Source organism: Phyllobates terribilis, unplaced genomic scaffold, assembly GCF_046119375.1.
Source record: "Phyllobates terribilis strain yellow unplaced genomic scaffold, ASM4611937v1 Scaffold_5__5_contigs__length_657084704, whole genome shotgun sequence".
Taxonomy (NCBI): Eukaryota; Metazoa; Chordata; class Amphibia; order Anura; family Dendrobatidae; genus Phyllobates; species Phyllobates terribilis.
Window position 1 is genome coordinate 141,659,048 of NW_027362765.1, and position 18,058 is coordinate 141,677,105.

Consider the following 18,058-nt stretch of genomic DNA (forward strand, 5'->3'; position numbering starts at 1 on the left):
CCAGGCTCTGATTCAGTTGTTTGGGCAGCATAAGTCTTAAGACAGGTTCCCTTTAAGGCCACCATACACATTACATAGCCAAATAATAATGGTTGATGGCTCAACTCACCGTGTAATAAGATTATATATATGATCATTCTTCCCCATCTATTGAGCATCAGCCTGTGTAAAGGGGCCTTTACTGATCAACTTGTTAAGGCCCCGATACACAATAATAAGCTGTAGGCTGGATGATGGTTCTGCCGATGGCAAGGTTTCCCAGTGAGCGCGGTGCAGTATGTTATCTCCAGTTTTCTCTAGGAGAGAGACGAAGAGCGGCATCTCTGGGGAGAGCAAACGTATCGGCTGTCAAAATTCAGCAGACTAGATCCTGGTCTCTTCCACCATAATCTGTTGGGGGAGAGTTGGAAGGCCCCGATATACATTACATGCAGGACCATCCCACAGATATCGCCGGGCTCAGACGACTTTCGCGTAATATGTATGGGGGCCTTATTGTGTAGCTTTCTCATCACAGAGGGCACAAGAAAGGCAGAGTTTCCCTAACAGATTTATCTCTCATACCTGCATCAGGTCTTTCTGGTATGAGTGGACTTTAGTGGTCCCAGAGAGTCCTCTGTGCCACTATCCGTTAGATCGTCTTAGCCATCTATTCTACCATCGTGAAGTGAAGCGCTCATTGGGATAAGTGGAAAGTCTGGACTCCATTATCAGACTCCATAATAAAGGAGGTGGTCACCCAGCATAAGACAAGCTCCACAGCCTGAACTTTACACCGAGGACATTACACATTTGGATAACCTTTAACGTCCAGAACTAACACTACACTAAACTCTGCTGTCTGACTAATCCACCCGTCGTCGTCCCCCACTATTCCCCGGCCTCTCCTCTCTGTCAATCTCTTCACTGGCTCCTCCTTGCCCAGAGACTCCAGTTCAAAACCCTAACCATGACATACAAAGCCATCCACAACCTGTCTCCCGGTACTTACCTGCACGCAACCTCCGATCTTCACAAGATCTCCTTCTCTACTCCCCTCTTATCTCCTCCTCCCACAATAGCATACAAGATTTCTCCCGTGCATCCCCCCTACTCTGCAACTCTCTACCCCAACATATCAGACTCTCTCCTACCGTGGAAACCTTCAAAAGGAATCCGAAGACCTACCTCTTCTGACAAGCCTACAACCTGCAGTAACCACCGCTCCACCATACCGCTCTGCACGACCAGCTCTACCCTCACCTACTGTATCCCTTGTAGATGGTGAGCCCTCATGGGCAGGGTCCTCTCTCCTCCAGTACCAGTCAGCGACTTCTATTGTTCAAGATTATTGTACTAGCTTTCCTTATGAATACCCCTTTTAAATTTAAAGCATCATGGAATAAATTGAGTAGTAATAATAATAATAATAAATAAATTCAGCAGCAGTTTATGGATGAAACCACTCAAGTCCTACTACAGAAAAGAATGTCATTAGCTTTACAAGGCTATGATGAACTTTGAACAGAATTTTTTTTTTATTGTTCAGTTGCTTCCTCAATACAAAGTGAAGCAACTTTCTAAATATTCTTCATTAACAAATTTTCTACAGTTTTGGTGCTGAATTGTATAAGTCCTTATCTAGCGATAGGCAAAAAAATAAAGTAACATATCTGTCAGACAGCTCCCTGCCTTTCCTCTCCATTCTCTCAGTGCTATGATAGCAGCAAGGAGGGACTTGTACACAGATCTGCAGTGGAGAGGTGAGAAAGCATGCACTTTCTCAAAGAGGGCAGAGAAAACAGGATATAGAAGGGGAGGAAAGCATACCCTGGGTACACAGAGCTCACATCCAGCCTCCATTACTGGGAAGGACACTCCCGCACAATAATAATAAAAAAAAAATGTGAAACTTGAACTGCACATCAGGCGGTGTGAAAATGAAACAAAGCCCGAAGAAATATTTTTTTCCCCTATGGCAAAAGCCTCTAAATACAATAGCCATTCTACACTAAGTTCAGGATATTCCTGAGCAAATTAAGGTGTAACAGCGATTTCAACAAACATGTGACATGTTCAAGATCAGAAGGTGCTCAAGTGTCGAAATCACCAATGATCACTAAGCTAAACAGTGACTGTCCAGAGAGCTGCAGTCAGCTGAGAGCTACTGCCCCTTAACTTTAGCAATTGGCGAGGGTCTTAGCATCCGGACTCCCCACCAATCAAACCGCTCGTAAGGCACTTCAGAAGTTTTGAGAAAGTGCACTTACATTTTAAAAGGGTTTTTAGCCAGTGAATAGGTAAAACCTTGCTAACTTGTAGATGACTGGGGGCCCAACCTCTGAGACCATCGCGACAAAGGTGGATCTGAAACGCTTGATTAGAATGGAGTAGAGGGTTCAATTCATTGACTATGGGACTGATTAAGGCAGCAGAGATCCCTTTCCTCGAGATCAGTTGAAGACCCAACAGATGATAACTTGCCAAGTTGGTAATAAAGCTCTATGACTTTCTATAGCCCGGAAGTTACGAGTCTTAACATAATGTACAGTGTCCATACAGAAGAAATTGTGCTCAATCAACTCCTATTCCTCCCAAATTCCCATATACAAGCATGCATGTCTTCATTGGAAAGAGAACAGACCTCAGCCAGATCCTTTGTCTACTGCAGGAAGAAATGCCAGTCGCTTCTCATTAGCCCGATCCTACCCCCCCCCCCCCCCATCCCATCCGTCGAACATCAGCTCAGAGACGGACAGGACGCTCCCATGCACATTAGACAGTAGGCGTGCGGGATAAAAATGGCAACTTTGGGGGATAGGGGGGGGGGTTTAAGGCACATTTAGCAGATTTCACAATATAAACTGAATAGCATATTTAAGGGAGCCTGACACCAGTTTCTTAATGTCTGAACTAAGACTAGCACCTGTGCTGCATTGCATAAAGGGGTATATAACCCCCCAACTCCCCCTATATAACCCTCAAAAACCTTTTAAAACTCTCCCGCGCTCTATGTAAATCCTGTGAGTCCGATCAGATAGGCGTCCTTGCTGAGGCGTCTAACCCTACTCCCGGCTTCTGATGACGCCTATGTTTTGGGCTCGGCCCGCAGTGGGGCATGAGCACCTATGCTTTGGGCCCTGCCCGCAGCGGGGCGCATGCACACCTATGCTTTAGCCTCTGCCCGCAACGGGGCGCATGCGCACCTATGCTTTAGCCTCTGCCCGCAACGGGGCGCATGCGCACCTATGCTTTAGCCTCTGCCCGCAACGGGGCGCATGCGCACCTATGTTTTGAGGCTCTGCCCGCAGTGGGGCGCATGAGCACCTATGTTTTAGCCTCTGCCTGCAGTAGGGCATATGCGCACCTATATTTTAGGCTATGCCCACAGTAGGGCACATGCGCACTTGTTTTAGGCTATGCCCACAGTAGGGCAGACTATAGTGCGCAGGCGCGAGCCCGCAGTGTCTCTGTGCGCAGGGGTGAGATTTTGCCTGGCTATGTGGATGAAGCAGGAGGCATCATCCACGTCAATCAGAGCAGGAGGACGGTGATCAGAAGCCGGGAGGGATAGACGCCTCAGCAAGAACGCCTATCAGACCGGCAGGATTTACATAGATTGCGGGAGTTAAAGGTTTTTGGGGGTTATACAAGGGGAGTCAGGGGGTTATATACCCCTTTATGGAATACAGTACAGGTGCTAGTCTTAGTGCAGACATAAAAAAAACTGGGAATGGGTTCCCTTTAAGTAGATCTTCGACCTGCTGAAGCTGGTGTACTTCCATCAGAATGGTTGTATAATCCATATATAAAACATAAGATTTTAAGAGTTCAGCTAGGACTTGACTCATAAAATCTTCATTTTACACACAGGAAACCTTACAGAAAGAATAATACATCCTTTCTGACGTGGATGACCTACGCAAATACAGCAGGTCTAAGATGTATACAATCGTGTATGAAGCTTGTATTGTGAAATCTGGTGACAGATCCCCATTAAGGTGTATGGCCAGTCCAAGGAGCAATCACCAGGAACCTTAAATACCTCATCTCCCTTTAAGACCTCGGATCATAGATATTGCATGTGTCCCATACAAATCACTGAACAAAAAGCAATCCATCCATAAGTGGCGGGTAGGTGGAGGTTTGCAGGGCTGTGGTCTGGCGGCCACCAGACTACCGATATGGTCGCTAGATCAGGGGCCTGCATAACTGTTTTTCTCAACTTTAGTCTTAATATGTTGGTGATAAATGAAAAGAAAGCTAAAAATCCCAATCAGATGACAACATGGCTCTAATATGGTCCCATCGGGGATAAAGTGGTGCCAACACCAGACTCATTTACAAATTCAGGCCATTGACGAAGACCTAAAACATAAAAAAAACACTCAACAGATCTGTTCAGAGCAACAGGATAGCAGAGTGTTCCCACAGATAAAAAGGATGGGTCGCTATAGGAAAGGGAAACTACTCACAGGGGGATGTGGCTCTGCCGGGGGTCCGACTGTCTCAGTTCATCCTCTTCCACATCAGTGTCCCCTCCTGAACTACTTTCTGTGGCATCAGAGTCAAATCCTCGCTCACATGCCTGTAGAGTGGCAGACCCCGAAAAGCTCAGTCTCTCCAGTTCACCAGCACTTCCCCTCAAAAAAGCATCCACACTGGCACTTCCCACTTCTCCTCTACGCTGGGCATCAGCTTTCCGTGTCACCACAGTCAAACGATTGCGTGGAGTATCTGGACCCCGACCAAAGGCCGCCCCAACCAGACCTCCAAGCTGTTGATGGAGATGTCGTTCAACCTGCTTGGCTTGGACTAGCTGAAGCCTCTTCTGAATCGAGCGTGCCCTCTTTTCCATCTCCCCATGGCGCCGTAACAAGGCTTTCAAGCGTGTATCAGAACCATGCTCAACACGAGACCCCTTCTGTTCATGTTCCTCATCGGGAGATCCGGGAGGAACAACTGGGGCTTTGACCCGAGGATCCAAAGCAGGAATGGCAAGGCTTGGGGGCTTGTCCACGGCTGGCTTTGCAGGTCTTTTCGCCAGTCCATTTAAAGGTCCTCCTTGGCCCCCTCTTCCAGAATTGGCAATTCCCCTCAGCTCCTCCAGGTTGAGCTCCAAAATGGAGGAACGCCCCCGACACAGTGACTGAGACAAGATAGACCGTGGAGTGAAGACCCCAGCCAATTTTCCAGGCGCTCCACTGTAATTTGTTACCAGGTCTGGCGGGGCAGGTGGAGGAAGACAGCCGCCGTTGGTCTCACCAAGGGGGAGGGAGGACGATGGGGGCGCCAGCTTGAAGTGCAGGTTGTGGGCGTCAGGGGCAGGGTCAGTGAGAGCAGGTGCCATCGCAGCCATTCAGCACAAGGAATGGGGCAGGGGAGGGGGATGTTTCCCCAGTGGGGGGGCTGACGTTGGCCACACTGCCCCCAAGCAACTCCAATGAGGGGTACCTGGAGAAAAAAGAAAAATACAAAAATAAACATCATGATGGAATTATATAAAAAAAATATTTATGCAGTAATAGAGCTATAACACAGTGAACCATTATATGGACACCAGTCTATGAATTTAAGGCAAAAATGGTCCACAAACGGGAGAAAAAAAAAATGGCAAGTATCAAAATCCCAGGTTTCTCACTGGTCTCTACTTTCTGGTCCTTCTCAACACTTTGGAAATTACATCACGTGTCCGTGTGTCGGGCAGGAATTGTCTGCAGCAGTCACGTGTCCGTGTGTCGGGCAGGAATTGTCTGCAGCAGTCACGTGTCCGTGTGTCGGGCAGGAATTGTCTGCAGCAGTCACGTGTCCGTGTGTCGGGCAGGAATTGTCTGCAGCAGTCACGTGTCCGTGTGTCGGGCAGGAATTGTCTGCAGCAGTCACGTGTCCGTGTGTCGGGCAGGAATTGTCTGCAGCAGTCACGTGTCCGTGTGTCGGGCAGGAATTGTCTGCAGCAGTCACGTGTCCGTGTGTCGGGCAGGAATTGTCTGCAGCAGTCACGTGTCCGTGTGTCGGGCAGGAATTGTCTGCAGCAGTCACGTGTCCGTGTGTCGGGCAGGAATTGTCTGCAGCAGTCACGTGTCCGTGTGTCGGGCAGGAATTGTCTGCAGCAGTCACGTGTCCGTGTGTCGGGCAGGAATTGTCTGCAGCAGTCACGTGTCCGTGTGTCGGGCAGGAATTGTCTGCAGCAGTCACGTGTCTGTGTCGGGTAGGAATTGTCTGCAGCAGTCACGTGTCCGTGTGTCGGGCAGGAATTGTCTGCAGCAGTCACGTGTCCGTGTGTCGGGCAGGAATTGTCTGCAGCAGTCACGTGTCCGTGTGTCGGGCAGGAATTGTCTGCAGCAGTCACGTGTCCGTGTGTCGGGCAGGAATTGTCTGCAGCAGTCACGTGTCCGTGTGTCGGGCAGGAATTGTCTGCAGCAGTCACGTGTCCGTGTGTGAGGATGTCATCGCTGCAGCAGTCACGTGTCCATGTGTGAGGATGTCATCGCTGCAGCAGGAAGCAGAGACCTGCAGGGACCTGAGCTTCGGCAGAAAGGGCAATTTGAGGAATGTTTGGCTTTTTAAATTTTTAATCCAACATGATCAATAAAAAAAAAAGAAAAAAAAAAGTCAAAGTGAAATCTGCTGAGATTAAAAAGGATTCCTAGAAACAGTAAAAAAAATAAATCTTACAATCTAAAAACAGTAAGGACTCATGATCTGCCAAAGATACAAATGATGGCCAAAAACCGTACTGGATTTAGGATCTAGAAGGAAACATCTAAATATCTGATATGCAGGTCATGTCCTGGTGATAGGATAGTTCTAGAAAGCGGACAGTCACTCACACAGCTATCCCAGCTGTAGAACAGATTGTCCTATCAGAGATAACCCCTTCCAGGAGACGGCCCTGTACCCCACGGCTGATTTTGCCAGTAGAAGCCTATGGCGCAGACACTGCAGGAAACATGAATAGCCAAACTTGTAGCACAAGAACGACTTGGAACCACCAGAAAAGGGAGAAGATCATCTCTAAAGTTGGTGCGAATCGATTTGCAGGAGCCGATACATCGGTCACATCAGTAACCTGTGGCCGCTGGATGGAGCCCTAAGAACCACCTTGTACCTCCTCCCAGCACCCATGCTCTTCTTTTGATTAGCCGTCCCGTCGTGAAGTTTTAGTTGCATCGTGACCCACTCAGGGAGCAAATCAAAATTACAGCTGCGGATGCCGTGAGGTACATGGTGGTTCTCAGGATGCCAGTCCAGCTGCCACAGATTACAGACGTGGCCAAAAGACCTGGTCCTGCGGTTTCCTACCATCTCTACTCATCTCCGCTCCAGCTCATAAGGGTATGCGGCCAGCTGTTACAGCATAGTGGATGGATTTCTAAAAATCCCACGTCCACTATGCGCCTCTGTGCACCTGCGGATCACCCGCGGAGACTGCCATGCAGCGCGTCTTTCAGCTCCATAGCATGTCAATTTCTCTTGCGTGTCTGCATGTGGACTTTCCCCATAGACTAACATCTATGAGGGAAGTCCGAATGTGGAATTTAAAAAAAAAACAAAAAAAAAACGGGCCGCTCATTTGCATAATGAGGGCGGAAGCCACGCGGCTACTCAGCAGCGTCGGGGCCGCAGGCGGCTATAGATCGTGGGCATATACCCTAATGGGGCCATCTGCTTGTTTTCTGCCTCCAGGAAGCACTATCTGCACAGGAACAGTCTTCAGGAGACAATCCTCAATCTATTTGCCTCCTAGGATATTACTTAGTATTTTTCACCCATTAAAAACATAACATAAAACTAATTGCCATTTCAAAGTCTAGACTTCATCATGACTCCACCAAGATGTCCAGCCTCGGCCGTCACCGACATGCCAATTATTCGTTTTTGGGTTGCTGATACTTGAACGTCGCCTCTTGTGAACTACAATTGTACCCTCAGTGTCAGGACTGGACAGAGCCCGTGAGCCTAGTGCTAAAATTTGGTACGAGACCTAATTTTTGGGGTTATTTTCTATGGACTCCTATGAACAACAGCCACAAGGTGGCTTTTCTACTGATCCATTCCCCTAAACCGTACATGTCAAACTCTGGCCCGTGGGCCAAATCTGGCCCGCAGGGTGGTTTTATTTGGCCCGCGACACCAGAACCACCACCCCTATGTGGGGGCCCATTATTCCGCACGGAGGACTATGCGGTGGCCCATTATTCCGCACGGAGGACTATGCGGTGGCCCATTATTCCGCACGGAGGACTATGCGGTGGCCCATTATTCCGCACGGAGGACTATGCGGTGGTCCATTATTCCGCACGGAGGACTATGCGGTGGTCCATTATTCCGCACGGAGGACTATGCGGTGGTCCATTATTCCGCACGGAGGACTATGCGGTGGTCCATTATTCCGCACGGAGGACTATGCGGTGGTCCATTATTCCGCACGGAGGACTATGCGGTGGTCCATTATTCCGCACGGAGGACTATGCGGTGGTCCATTATTCCGCACGGAGGACTATGCGGTGGTCCATTATTCCGCACGGAGGACTATGCGGTGGTCCATTATTCTGCACGGAGGACTATGCGGTGGTCCATTATTCTGCACGGAGGACTATGTGGGCCCATTATTCTGTATGGAGGACTATGTGGGGCCCATTATTCTGCATGGAGGACTATGTGGGGCCATTATTCTACATGGAGGACTATGTGGGGCCCATTATTCTACATGGAGGACTATGTGGGGCCCATTATTCTACATGGAGGACTATGTGGGGCCCATTATTCTGCATGGAGGACTATGTGGGGCCCATTATTCTGCACGGAGGACTATGTGGGGCCATTATTCTGCATGGAGGACTATGTGGGGCCCATTATCCTGTATACTGGTTGGCCCGCAACTTTGCCCAAGTTTTTAATTTTGGCCCTGGGCAACCTAAGGACCCTACTGGATAACAATGGTGTCTGGCAGGGAGCCGCTGTGTTGATCACTTTTATTAGTGGGGAAACTACAGTTAACAGTATACAATGCTATGTCAGGTCCAACAGAAGCAGCAAACAGATCACAAATGTGAACACAACCTACAATAAGTCATTAATTAAGAAGCCAAAAAAGGTCCCTAGGAGATTTGGTAAGACCGGGACAAATATTAACCAGCTCATCCCCTGCAGGATCCAATATGGCTCCAGAATAAGTAAAAACTACTCAAAAACTCAAGTGCCACCAACACATTTCTGGGCACAGCAGCCGCTAAGATTAATTGGATCCCGAAGGCCACACACAAGGGGTCATCCAAGGTTGGTTTCACATCCAGAAAATTCATCAAAATCCCCAAAAGATAATTTTTGCTCTAAACCAAACAAAAACAACTCATAGTAACAATGACACAAGATTTCCCCATCCGGGGTGTGACACACAAGACATGTGACTGGCTGCAAAGCTAAGAACAACAACATCCTACTTGGCCATGTCAATATTACTGTGGGTAAAGAAGGGGTTGCCCGGGATTAGAAAAACATGGCGGCTTTCTTCTAGAGCGCCACACCTGTCCAATGTTTGCATCTGGTATTGCAGCTCAGCTGTAATAAAGTGAATAGTGCCAAGGTGCAATATCACACACAACCTGAATGGCGCTGTTTTTTTGTAAGAAACACTTCTTTATTGTATTCCTAGACCATTTCGTTAAGGCTGGAGATACATGGCCGTTTGCTGATTAATTCAAGTGAATGGGGACCGCGACAAGCCAGGTACAAAAAAACCCCAACTTTTTACGATCTGCTGCTTGTGGGTTGTGGTGCGGCCCCATTCACTTCCATTATGCTGCGATACAGAGATCTTTGGTCGTGACCACAGTGGCCGTGTAGCCCCCCTTACCTCACCCCTAAATCTGACAAGTGAGGGAAATCAGCCTTTATTGGTTCCCATACTCTTCACGGCTCCACAAAGTGATGTCTGCTCATTACAGACGGCGTAAGGAAACTAATGTCAGCAACAGCAGGCGGGTGGAAGAACTCCCAATGTGTTCCTCAGCACTACAGGGCGGTATAATAAATTCCTAGCACTGCAGGAAGCAAGTGTGAGACAAAGGCCAAGTACGAGGACTCGCAGGCTTACAATCTAACCAGAGGAGTGAGCGGAGGGTCCGGGGTGCTACAATACAGTTAGGCTAGAGGTGGAAAAGGTGGGCACAGAGGGGTCCGAGCCGCAGACACTAATCAGAGAGGGCATGCAGGTAAGTGGGGAGATGGTGAAGTAGTAGTACAGGGAGAGACCAGATGGACGAGGGTCCACCACCCAGAGAGGGATGAGACAGGAAGGATCAATGCAGAACACAAAGGACCTAAAAGGAGAAAAGAGGTGGGTGGGAAGCCGCACAGATATGCGGATGAGCGAGGAGGAAGAAGAAAGCCAACTACTACACATCAGGGGGAGAGGGCTGGGGTACACCAGACTGGGGGGCATGGCAGATTATCACAACGAGCGGGCAAGGGCGGCAAAGCCTTATTAATCAGCACTCTGCGGCCAGGCGACCATGGCAGCCACACTTCCATCTGTCACATGACAGCGCCTCCGTGTATACAGGGATCTATAGGCGCCGGCGCTGGTCTACTCCTGTGCTACTACTACAGGCACATTACATACAGTGCCCCTCCCCCACCGACACAGGGTCAGGGCGGTGTGGCATGCAAAGGGTTACTGGAGGCGACCACAGAGTGCAGGGGCCCTTTAAGAGCAATTTAAATAAGGGCATTTAAAGAGGGCGCGGGACAGCAAAGGGTTAAAGGTGGGGAGCGCGGAATAAAGAGGCTGGAGAGACTTACAGGAGTGTGATAGTCCGGCAGCGCTGCCAGGAGGAGGGACGGGGGGCTCCGGCTCCTGGGGGTCTTCTTATCCAACAGAATTCTTCTCTCTCCCCCCCCCCCCCCCCCCCCACAGGGGGGCAATAGGAAAGGTCGGGGGGTGGATAATAAAAAATGTAACGTGCTCCTAGTCAGAGAGTTGCCAGGACAGAATGCACCGAGCCCCGGGGGGCGAAAAACGCCCGACAGCCACCCCAAGGGGCAAAACGTGGGGCCGGGGTGCTGCAGTGGCCTCCCCCGAGCTAGAGCCGGATCCTGGGCAGGAGAGGGGCAAAATGGCGCCGTCAGAGCGACGGACGGAGAGGAAGACTGCGAGGGAGGGGGAGGTGGAGACTCAGAGATCGGGGGGAGGAAGCGTGGAGAGGAGGGGCTGACAGCACAGGCGGCTGCTCCCAGGCTCCCCCGTGTGGCCAAGCACAGGCGGCTGCTCCCAGGCTCCCCCGTGTGGCCAAGCACAGGCGGCTGCTCCCAGGCTCCCCCGTGTGGCCAAGCACAGGCGGCTGCTCCCAGGCTCCCCCGTGTGGCCAAGCACAGGCGGCTGCTCCCAGGCTCCCCCGTGTGGCCAAGCACAGGCGGCTGCTCCCAGGCTCCCCCGTGTGGCCAGCCTGAGGAATGACGGCGCAGCACAGAGGCGCCCAGTCCTGTCCGTGTCACCAGGGGGCGAGTAACCATGTCATTACCACACACCCCACCTCATGGATATCAGGGGCCAGCTTCATTTCAGTCAGAGGAGCCATGGCTGTACATTTCTAGGCATTATTTGCAGAGATGTAAACTTAAAACTTGTGGGTCCCAACGCAAAAGGTCAACAGGCCCCAAACTATCTTTTATAGTACCGAGTTCACATATAATAATAATAAGTTTTTATAGCGCCAACATATTCCGCGGCACTTTACAAATTTTAGCGGGGACTTATACAGACAATACAGAATAAACATATCACATATCGAAAGGAGTGAGGGCCCTGCTCGCAAGCTTACAGTCTATGAGGAAATGGGGGAGACACAAAGGGTAAAAAGTACATATATTGTATAATGCAGCCTTGATATACTAAATAGGATAAATAATAATACTGGCTGGCGACCAGTCCATGTATGTGTACAGTCCTGACAGAGGCTATTATGTGCATGGTTGGTATGAACCTGAAGTTGAAGAAGATTTTAATATGGGGGAAAACTGGGACGGACAACTGGGATGGACAGGTAGTGTGTGGAGGCGATACACCAGTCTAAAGAAATGTGTTTTTAGGGTTCGTTTGAAACTGTGGGTATTGGGAATTAATCGAACTGTCCTGGGTAGAGCATTCCAAAGAATTTGCGCAGCACGCGAGAAATCTTGGAGACGGGAATGGGAAGTTCGGATTTTGGAGGATTTTAGTTTTAAGTCATTGGCAGAATGGAGGGCACATGTAGGGTGGTAGACTGAGACAAGGGAGGAGATGTAGGGGGGTACTGAAGCATGGAGCGCTTTGTGGGTAAGCGTGATAAGTTTAAAATGAACTCTATATTGGATGGGTAACCAATGCAATGACTGGCACAGGGAAGAGGCATCGGTGTAGCGGTTGGCGAGGAATATGATCCTGGCTGCTGCGTTAAGGACGGATTGGAGAGGGGAGAGTTTAGTAAGAGGGAGCCCGATAAGTAGAGAGCAGACGAGAATGAACAAGAGCTACAGTAAGAGTTTTTGCCGAGTCAAAGGTGAGAAAAGTCCTGATTCTTGAGATGTTTTTGAGGTGTAGATGACATGAACGAGCGAGTTATTTGATGTGAGGAGTGAAGTAAAGATCTGAATCAAAAATGACCCCAAGACAGCGGGCTTGTAGCTGGGGAGTAATGGTTGAGCCACAAACGGAAATGGCAATATCAGGCACAGGTAGGTTAGTGGAGGGAGGAAATATGAGTAGTTCAGTTTTTGACAGATTCAGTTTTAGGTAGAGGGAGGACATAATGTTAGACACAGCAGAAAGACAATCACTGGTCTTTTGTAATAATGCAGGGGTGATGTCCGGAGCAGAAGTGCATAATTGGGTGTCATCAGCATAGAGATGTTACTGAAAACCGAATCTGCTGATTGTTTGTCCAATAGGAGCAGTGTATAAGGAGAAAAGAAGGGGGCCTAGGACTGATCCTTGAGGAACCCCGACAGTAAGGGGAAGTAGGGAGGAGGAAGAGCCGGCAAAAGACACAGAGAAGGAGCGGTCAGAGAGATAGGAGGAGGAGAACCAGGAGAGAACAGTGTCCTTGAGGCCAATAGTGTGGAGCATAGTGAGGAGGAGCTGCTGATCCACAGTGTCGAATGCTGCAGAGAGATCCAGGAGAATCAGCAGGGAATAGTGACCATTAGATTTAGCTGTTAGTAGATCATTAGAGACTTTAGTGAGGGCAGTTTCAGTAGAATGTAAAGAGCGGAAACCAGATTGTAAAGGGTCAAGAAGAGAGTTGTCTGAGAGATAGCGGATGAGACAGGAGTGGACCAGGCGTTCCAGGAGTTTAGAGATAAAGGGAAGATTGGAAACAGGTCTGTAGTTGGCCATGCAGTTCTGGTCAAGGGATGGTTTTTTAAGCAATGGTTGTATGCTGGCGTGTTTAAAAGAAGAGGGAAAGATACCAGATGAGAGGGAAAGGTTGAAAATTTTAGTTAGGTGAGTGGTGACAGCTGGAGCAAGGGACTGAAGGAGATGTGAGGGAATAGGGTCACTGGTGCAGGTGGTAGGGCGAGAAGATGCAAGGAGCCTGATCACTTCATCTTCCGTGACTGGTTCGAAATCAGAAAGTGAGCAAGATACAATGTGGCGGGGGAGAGCATGCATAACATTTGGGGATTGGGAGAAAATTTCCTGTCGGATATGGTCAATTTTTACTTTGAAATAATTGGCCAGATCGTCAGCGCTGAGGTCAGTGGTTGGGGCCTGTGTTGTTTGATTGAGGAGAGAATGAAACGTGTCAAAGAGTCGTTTAGGATTATTGGAAAGTGAGATTATGAGGTTGTTAAAGTAGGTTTGTTTGGAGAGGTGAAGGGCGGAGTTATACGTTTTCAGCATAAATTTATAATGGAGGAAATCTTCGGGCAGATTTGATTTTCTCCACAGCCGTTCAGCGCACCTGGAGCACCGCTGGAGAAGACGTGTTTGAGGCGTGTGCCTCAAAGGGCCAAAGGGAACTTTGGGCCCCCTGCACTCACTATAGTTATGGTTGTTTGGGACCCTCCATCGTCTCAGTATCCACCTTGTGACCTTGGTAAAAATTACCAAAAACTTATACAGTTGGTGCTGAAATGATGTTACCTAGTAAAAATTCACTGAGTGTAGTGTTACATAAGGGGGCGCAGAGGAAGGAGTGGCATGGTGCCTGAGGGGGCACATAGTAGGTAGAATTCTTGGGGGGCCCAGTTCCAAATTATGCATTGGGGCCCAGGATACCTCATGACAGGAACAATTTTAATGGAGCATTTGCTATTCCAAAACATCTGATAATCCGTAGACATTTAATCATAATTCCTGTAATCAGCCATTAATGGGAAGGAGAGAGAACCGACTGCCAGATGTCTAGAGAGACTATATGGTTATTGATCTGATTATTCTAATAGTTCATTGCGAAAGGGTTAATGAAACCCACTCGCTCATCACTTTTCATTGCACTTCTGTGCTGGAAACAGGCGCCAGATTATCAGACTTTATGGATTATCAAATACTGGATTTTTTTTTCACTACGTCTAAACTCAGCCAAACAACCCACAGTGGATGTAGCGCACAAGTATAGTCACAGGCTGGTCTCATACGGCTCTGCGGAGGACACCAAAGTCACCCCCTGATCGTCATCTCTAATTATTTTACTGTATTTACCATGAGGAGCAGTGAGAGGATTTTATGGATGGGGCAACGCTCACGACTGGCTATCTGTAATGGCCATGTACAGAGGAGAAGCACACGGCAGACGGACCGGGCCAGAATTGGGTTAGGTGACTTTATTGTGGTGGTCAAAACCCTTCAGAACGTTTCCATTTTCCCCTGAAAATCTCTACAATGCACATGATGATATTTACAATGATGCAGCAGCTGCCAGAACATGCTGAGAGTTGTGGTTCACATGTCCAATAATCATCCGTCAGAGCGGATCCAGCAGCAATCTGTTGTGCAGACAACTTTGTAATCTGTTTTTAAATAACTGATCTCTGCTGGATCCATTTTGTTAAACATTGAAGTCTCTTAATTAGCCATCCGTTGTTCTCCCATTTGAAACTGATCCAGTAAGCAAAGAAAAACGGATCCTTTACAAATGGAAGAAAGCGGATGGCTGACTAACGGATCCGTTTTACATAGACTTCAACGTTAAAAAAGCAGAGATCAGTTATTTAAAAACTGCCTAAAAAGTTGTGTCTGCACAACGAATTGCTGCTGGATCCATTCTGACGGATGATTACTGGATATGTGAACATAGCCTTACTAAGATAAGCCTTATAATTGGTGGAGGACCATCCTGTGAGACCCCCTGCCCAAAATGAGGACACTTTAGCAGCTGCTCTGAACAGCATTGGTCGCATCTACTGAAGTGAACGCTACTGTGTTGCATTTCCCATCACTTCGGGTGGCCAGGTGTGATGCCATGCAGGGATATATTGTGCCCACACTCCCCACTTTTCAGGATCAGAGACAGGTCGATAACCAGAAAATTACTGTATATCCAATTTGGAGAATCTACAAATTTACACCAATAAAAAAAATAAAAAAAAAGACCAGATGAAATGTACAATTGGTGGATGAAGGTTTAACTTGATGGACCTAGGTCTTTATTCAACCTATTTAATTGTGGGAACAATTCTCCCCAGTGCTGGCATGGCTGCGGACATCCTGCAGTTTAAGAACACCAGGTGAATGGGTTAGATTGAGAGCACACGATCCTGTGGCTGGCGAGCTTACAGAGAGCAAGGCCAGTGCTGCGGACATCCTGCAGTGTAAGAACTCCAGATGAATGGGTTAGATTGAGGCATACGGTCCTGCGGCTGGCGAGCTTACAGAGAGCAGGGCCAGTGCTGTGGACATCCTGCAGTGTAAGAACTCCAGATGAATGGGTTAGGTTGGGAGCACACGGTCCTGTGGCTGGCGAGCTTACAGAGAGCAAGGCCAGTGCTGTGGACATCCTGCAGTGTAAGAACTATAGATGAATGGGTTAGATTGGGAGCACACGGTCCTGTGGCTGGCGAGCTTACAGAGAGCAAGGCCAGTGCTGTGGACATCCTGCAGTGTAAGAACTCCAGATGAATGGGTTAGATTGAGGCATACGGTCCTGCGGCTGGCGAGCTTACAGAGAGCAGGGCCAGTGCTGTGGACATCCTGCAGTGTAAGAACTCCAGATGAATGGGTTAGATTGGGAGCACACGGTCCTGTGGCTGGCGAGCTTACAGAGAGCAAGGCCAGTGCTGCGGACATCCTGCAGTGTAAGAACTCCAGATGAATGGGTTAGATTGGGAGCACACGGTCCTGTGGCTGGCGAGCTTACAGAGAGCAAGGCCAGTGCTGCGGACATCCTGCAGTGTAAGAACTCCAGGTCAATGGGTTAGATTGGGAGCACACGGTCCTGTGGCTGGCGAGCTTACAGAGAGCAAGGCCAGTGCTGCGGACATCCTGCAGTGTAAGAACTCCAGATGAATGGGTTAGATTGGGAGCACACGGTCCTGTGGCTGGCGAGCTTACAGAGAGCAAGGCCAGTGCTGCGGACATCCTGCAGTGTAAGAACTCCAGGTCAATGGGTTAGATTGGTGCATACAGTCCTGCGGCTGGCGAGTTTACAGAGAGGAGGGCCAGTGCTGCGGACATCCTGCAGTGTAAGAACTCCAGATGAATGGGTTAGGTTGGGAGCACACGGTCCTGTGGCTGGCGAGCTTACAGAGAGCAAGGCCAGTGCTGTGGACATCCTGCAGTGTAAGAACTATAGATGAATGGGTTAGATTGGGAGCACACGGTCCTGTGGCTGGCGAGCTTACAGAGAGCAAGGCCAGTGCTGTGGACATCCTGCAGTGTAAGAACTCCAGATGAATGGGTTAGATTGAGGCATACGGTCCTGCGGCTGGCGAGCTTACAGAGAGCAGGGCCAGTGCTGTGGACATCCTGCAGTGTAAGAACTCCAGATGAATGGGTTAGATTGGGAGCACACGGTCCTGTGGCTGGCGAGCTTACAGAGAGCAAGGCCAGTGCTGCGGACATCCTGCAGTGTAAGAACTCCAGATGAATGGGTTAGATTGGGAGCACACGGTCCTGTGGCTGGCGAGCTTACAGAGAGCAAGGCCAGTGCTGCGGACATCCTGCAGTGTAAGAACTCCAGGTCAATGGGTTAGATTGGGAGCACACGGTCCTGTGGCTGGCGAGCTTACAGAGAGCAAGGCCAGTGCTGCGGACATCCTGCAGTGTAAGAACTCCAGATGAATGGGTTAGATTGGGAGCACACGGTCCTGTGGCTGGCGAGCTTACAGAGAGCAAGGCCAGTGCTGCGGACATCCTGCAGTGTAAGAACTCCAGGTCAATGGGTTAGATTGGTGCATACAGTCCTGCGGCTGGCGAGTTTACAGAGAGGAGGGCCAGTGCTGCGGACATCCTGCAGTGTAAGAACTCCAGATGAATGGGTTAGGTTGGGAACACACGGTCCTGTGGCTGGCGAGCTTACAGAGAGCAAGGCCAGTGCTGCGGACATCCTGCAGCGTAAGAACACCAGGTGAATGGGTTAGATTTGGAGCACACGGTCCTGCGGCTGGCGAGCTTACAGAGAGCAGGGCCAGTGCTGTGAACATCTTGAAGTGTAAGAACACCGGGTGAATGGGTTAGATTGAGAGCACACGGTCCTGAGGCTGGCGAGCTTACATAGAGCAGGGCCAGTGCTGTGAACATCCTGCAGTGTAAGAACACCAGATGAATGGGTTAGGAGCACACGGTCCTGCGGCTGGCGAGCTTACAGAGAGCAGGGCCAGTGCTGCGGACATCCTGCAGTGTAAGAACTCCAGATGAATGGGTTAGATTGGGAGCACACGGTCCTGTGGCTGGCGAGCTTACAGAGAGAAGGGCCAGTGCTGCAGACATCCTGCAGTGTAAGAACACCAGATGAATGGGTTAGATTGGGAGCACACGGTCCTGTGGCTGGCGAGCTTACAGAGAGCAAGGCCAGTGCTGCAGACATCCTGCAGTGTAAGAACACCAGATGAATGGGTTAGATTGGGAGCACATGGTCCTGCGGCTAGCGAGCTTACAGAG

General features: G+C 49.4%; 1 protein-coding gene across 4 annotated transcripts in view; it reads right to left on the reverse strand.

The window, feature by feature from the left end:
• KANSL1 (KAT8 regulatory NSL complex subunit 1) overlaps positions 1-18,058 on the reverse strand; it is a 96,583-nt gene that overhangs the window by 63,035 nt on the left and 15,490 nt on the right. For 2 of the 4 annotated variants that reach the window (XM_073683116.1, XM_073683113.1), the window contains exons 1-2: positions 10,783-11,154; positions 4,455-5,433 (exon numbers count right to left, since the gene is read on the reverse strand). In XM_073683116.1, the coding sequence (XP_073539217.1) occupies positions 4,455-5,338 (884 nt within the window). In that variant the 5' untranslated portion in view covers positions 5,339-5,433; positions 10,783-11,154. Of the gene's footprint in view, positions 1-4,454; positions 5,434-10,782; positions 11,155-18,058 lie in introns of those variants that run through there. The other 2 variants (XM_073683114.1, XM_073683115.1) reach the window with 1 other exon arrangement.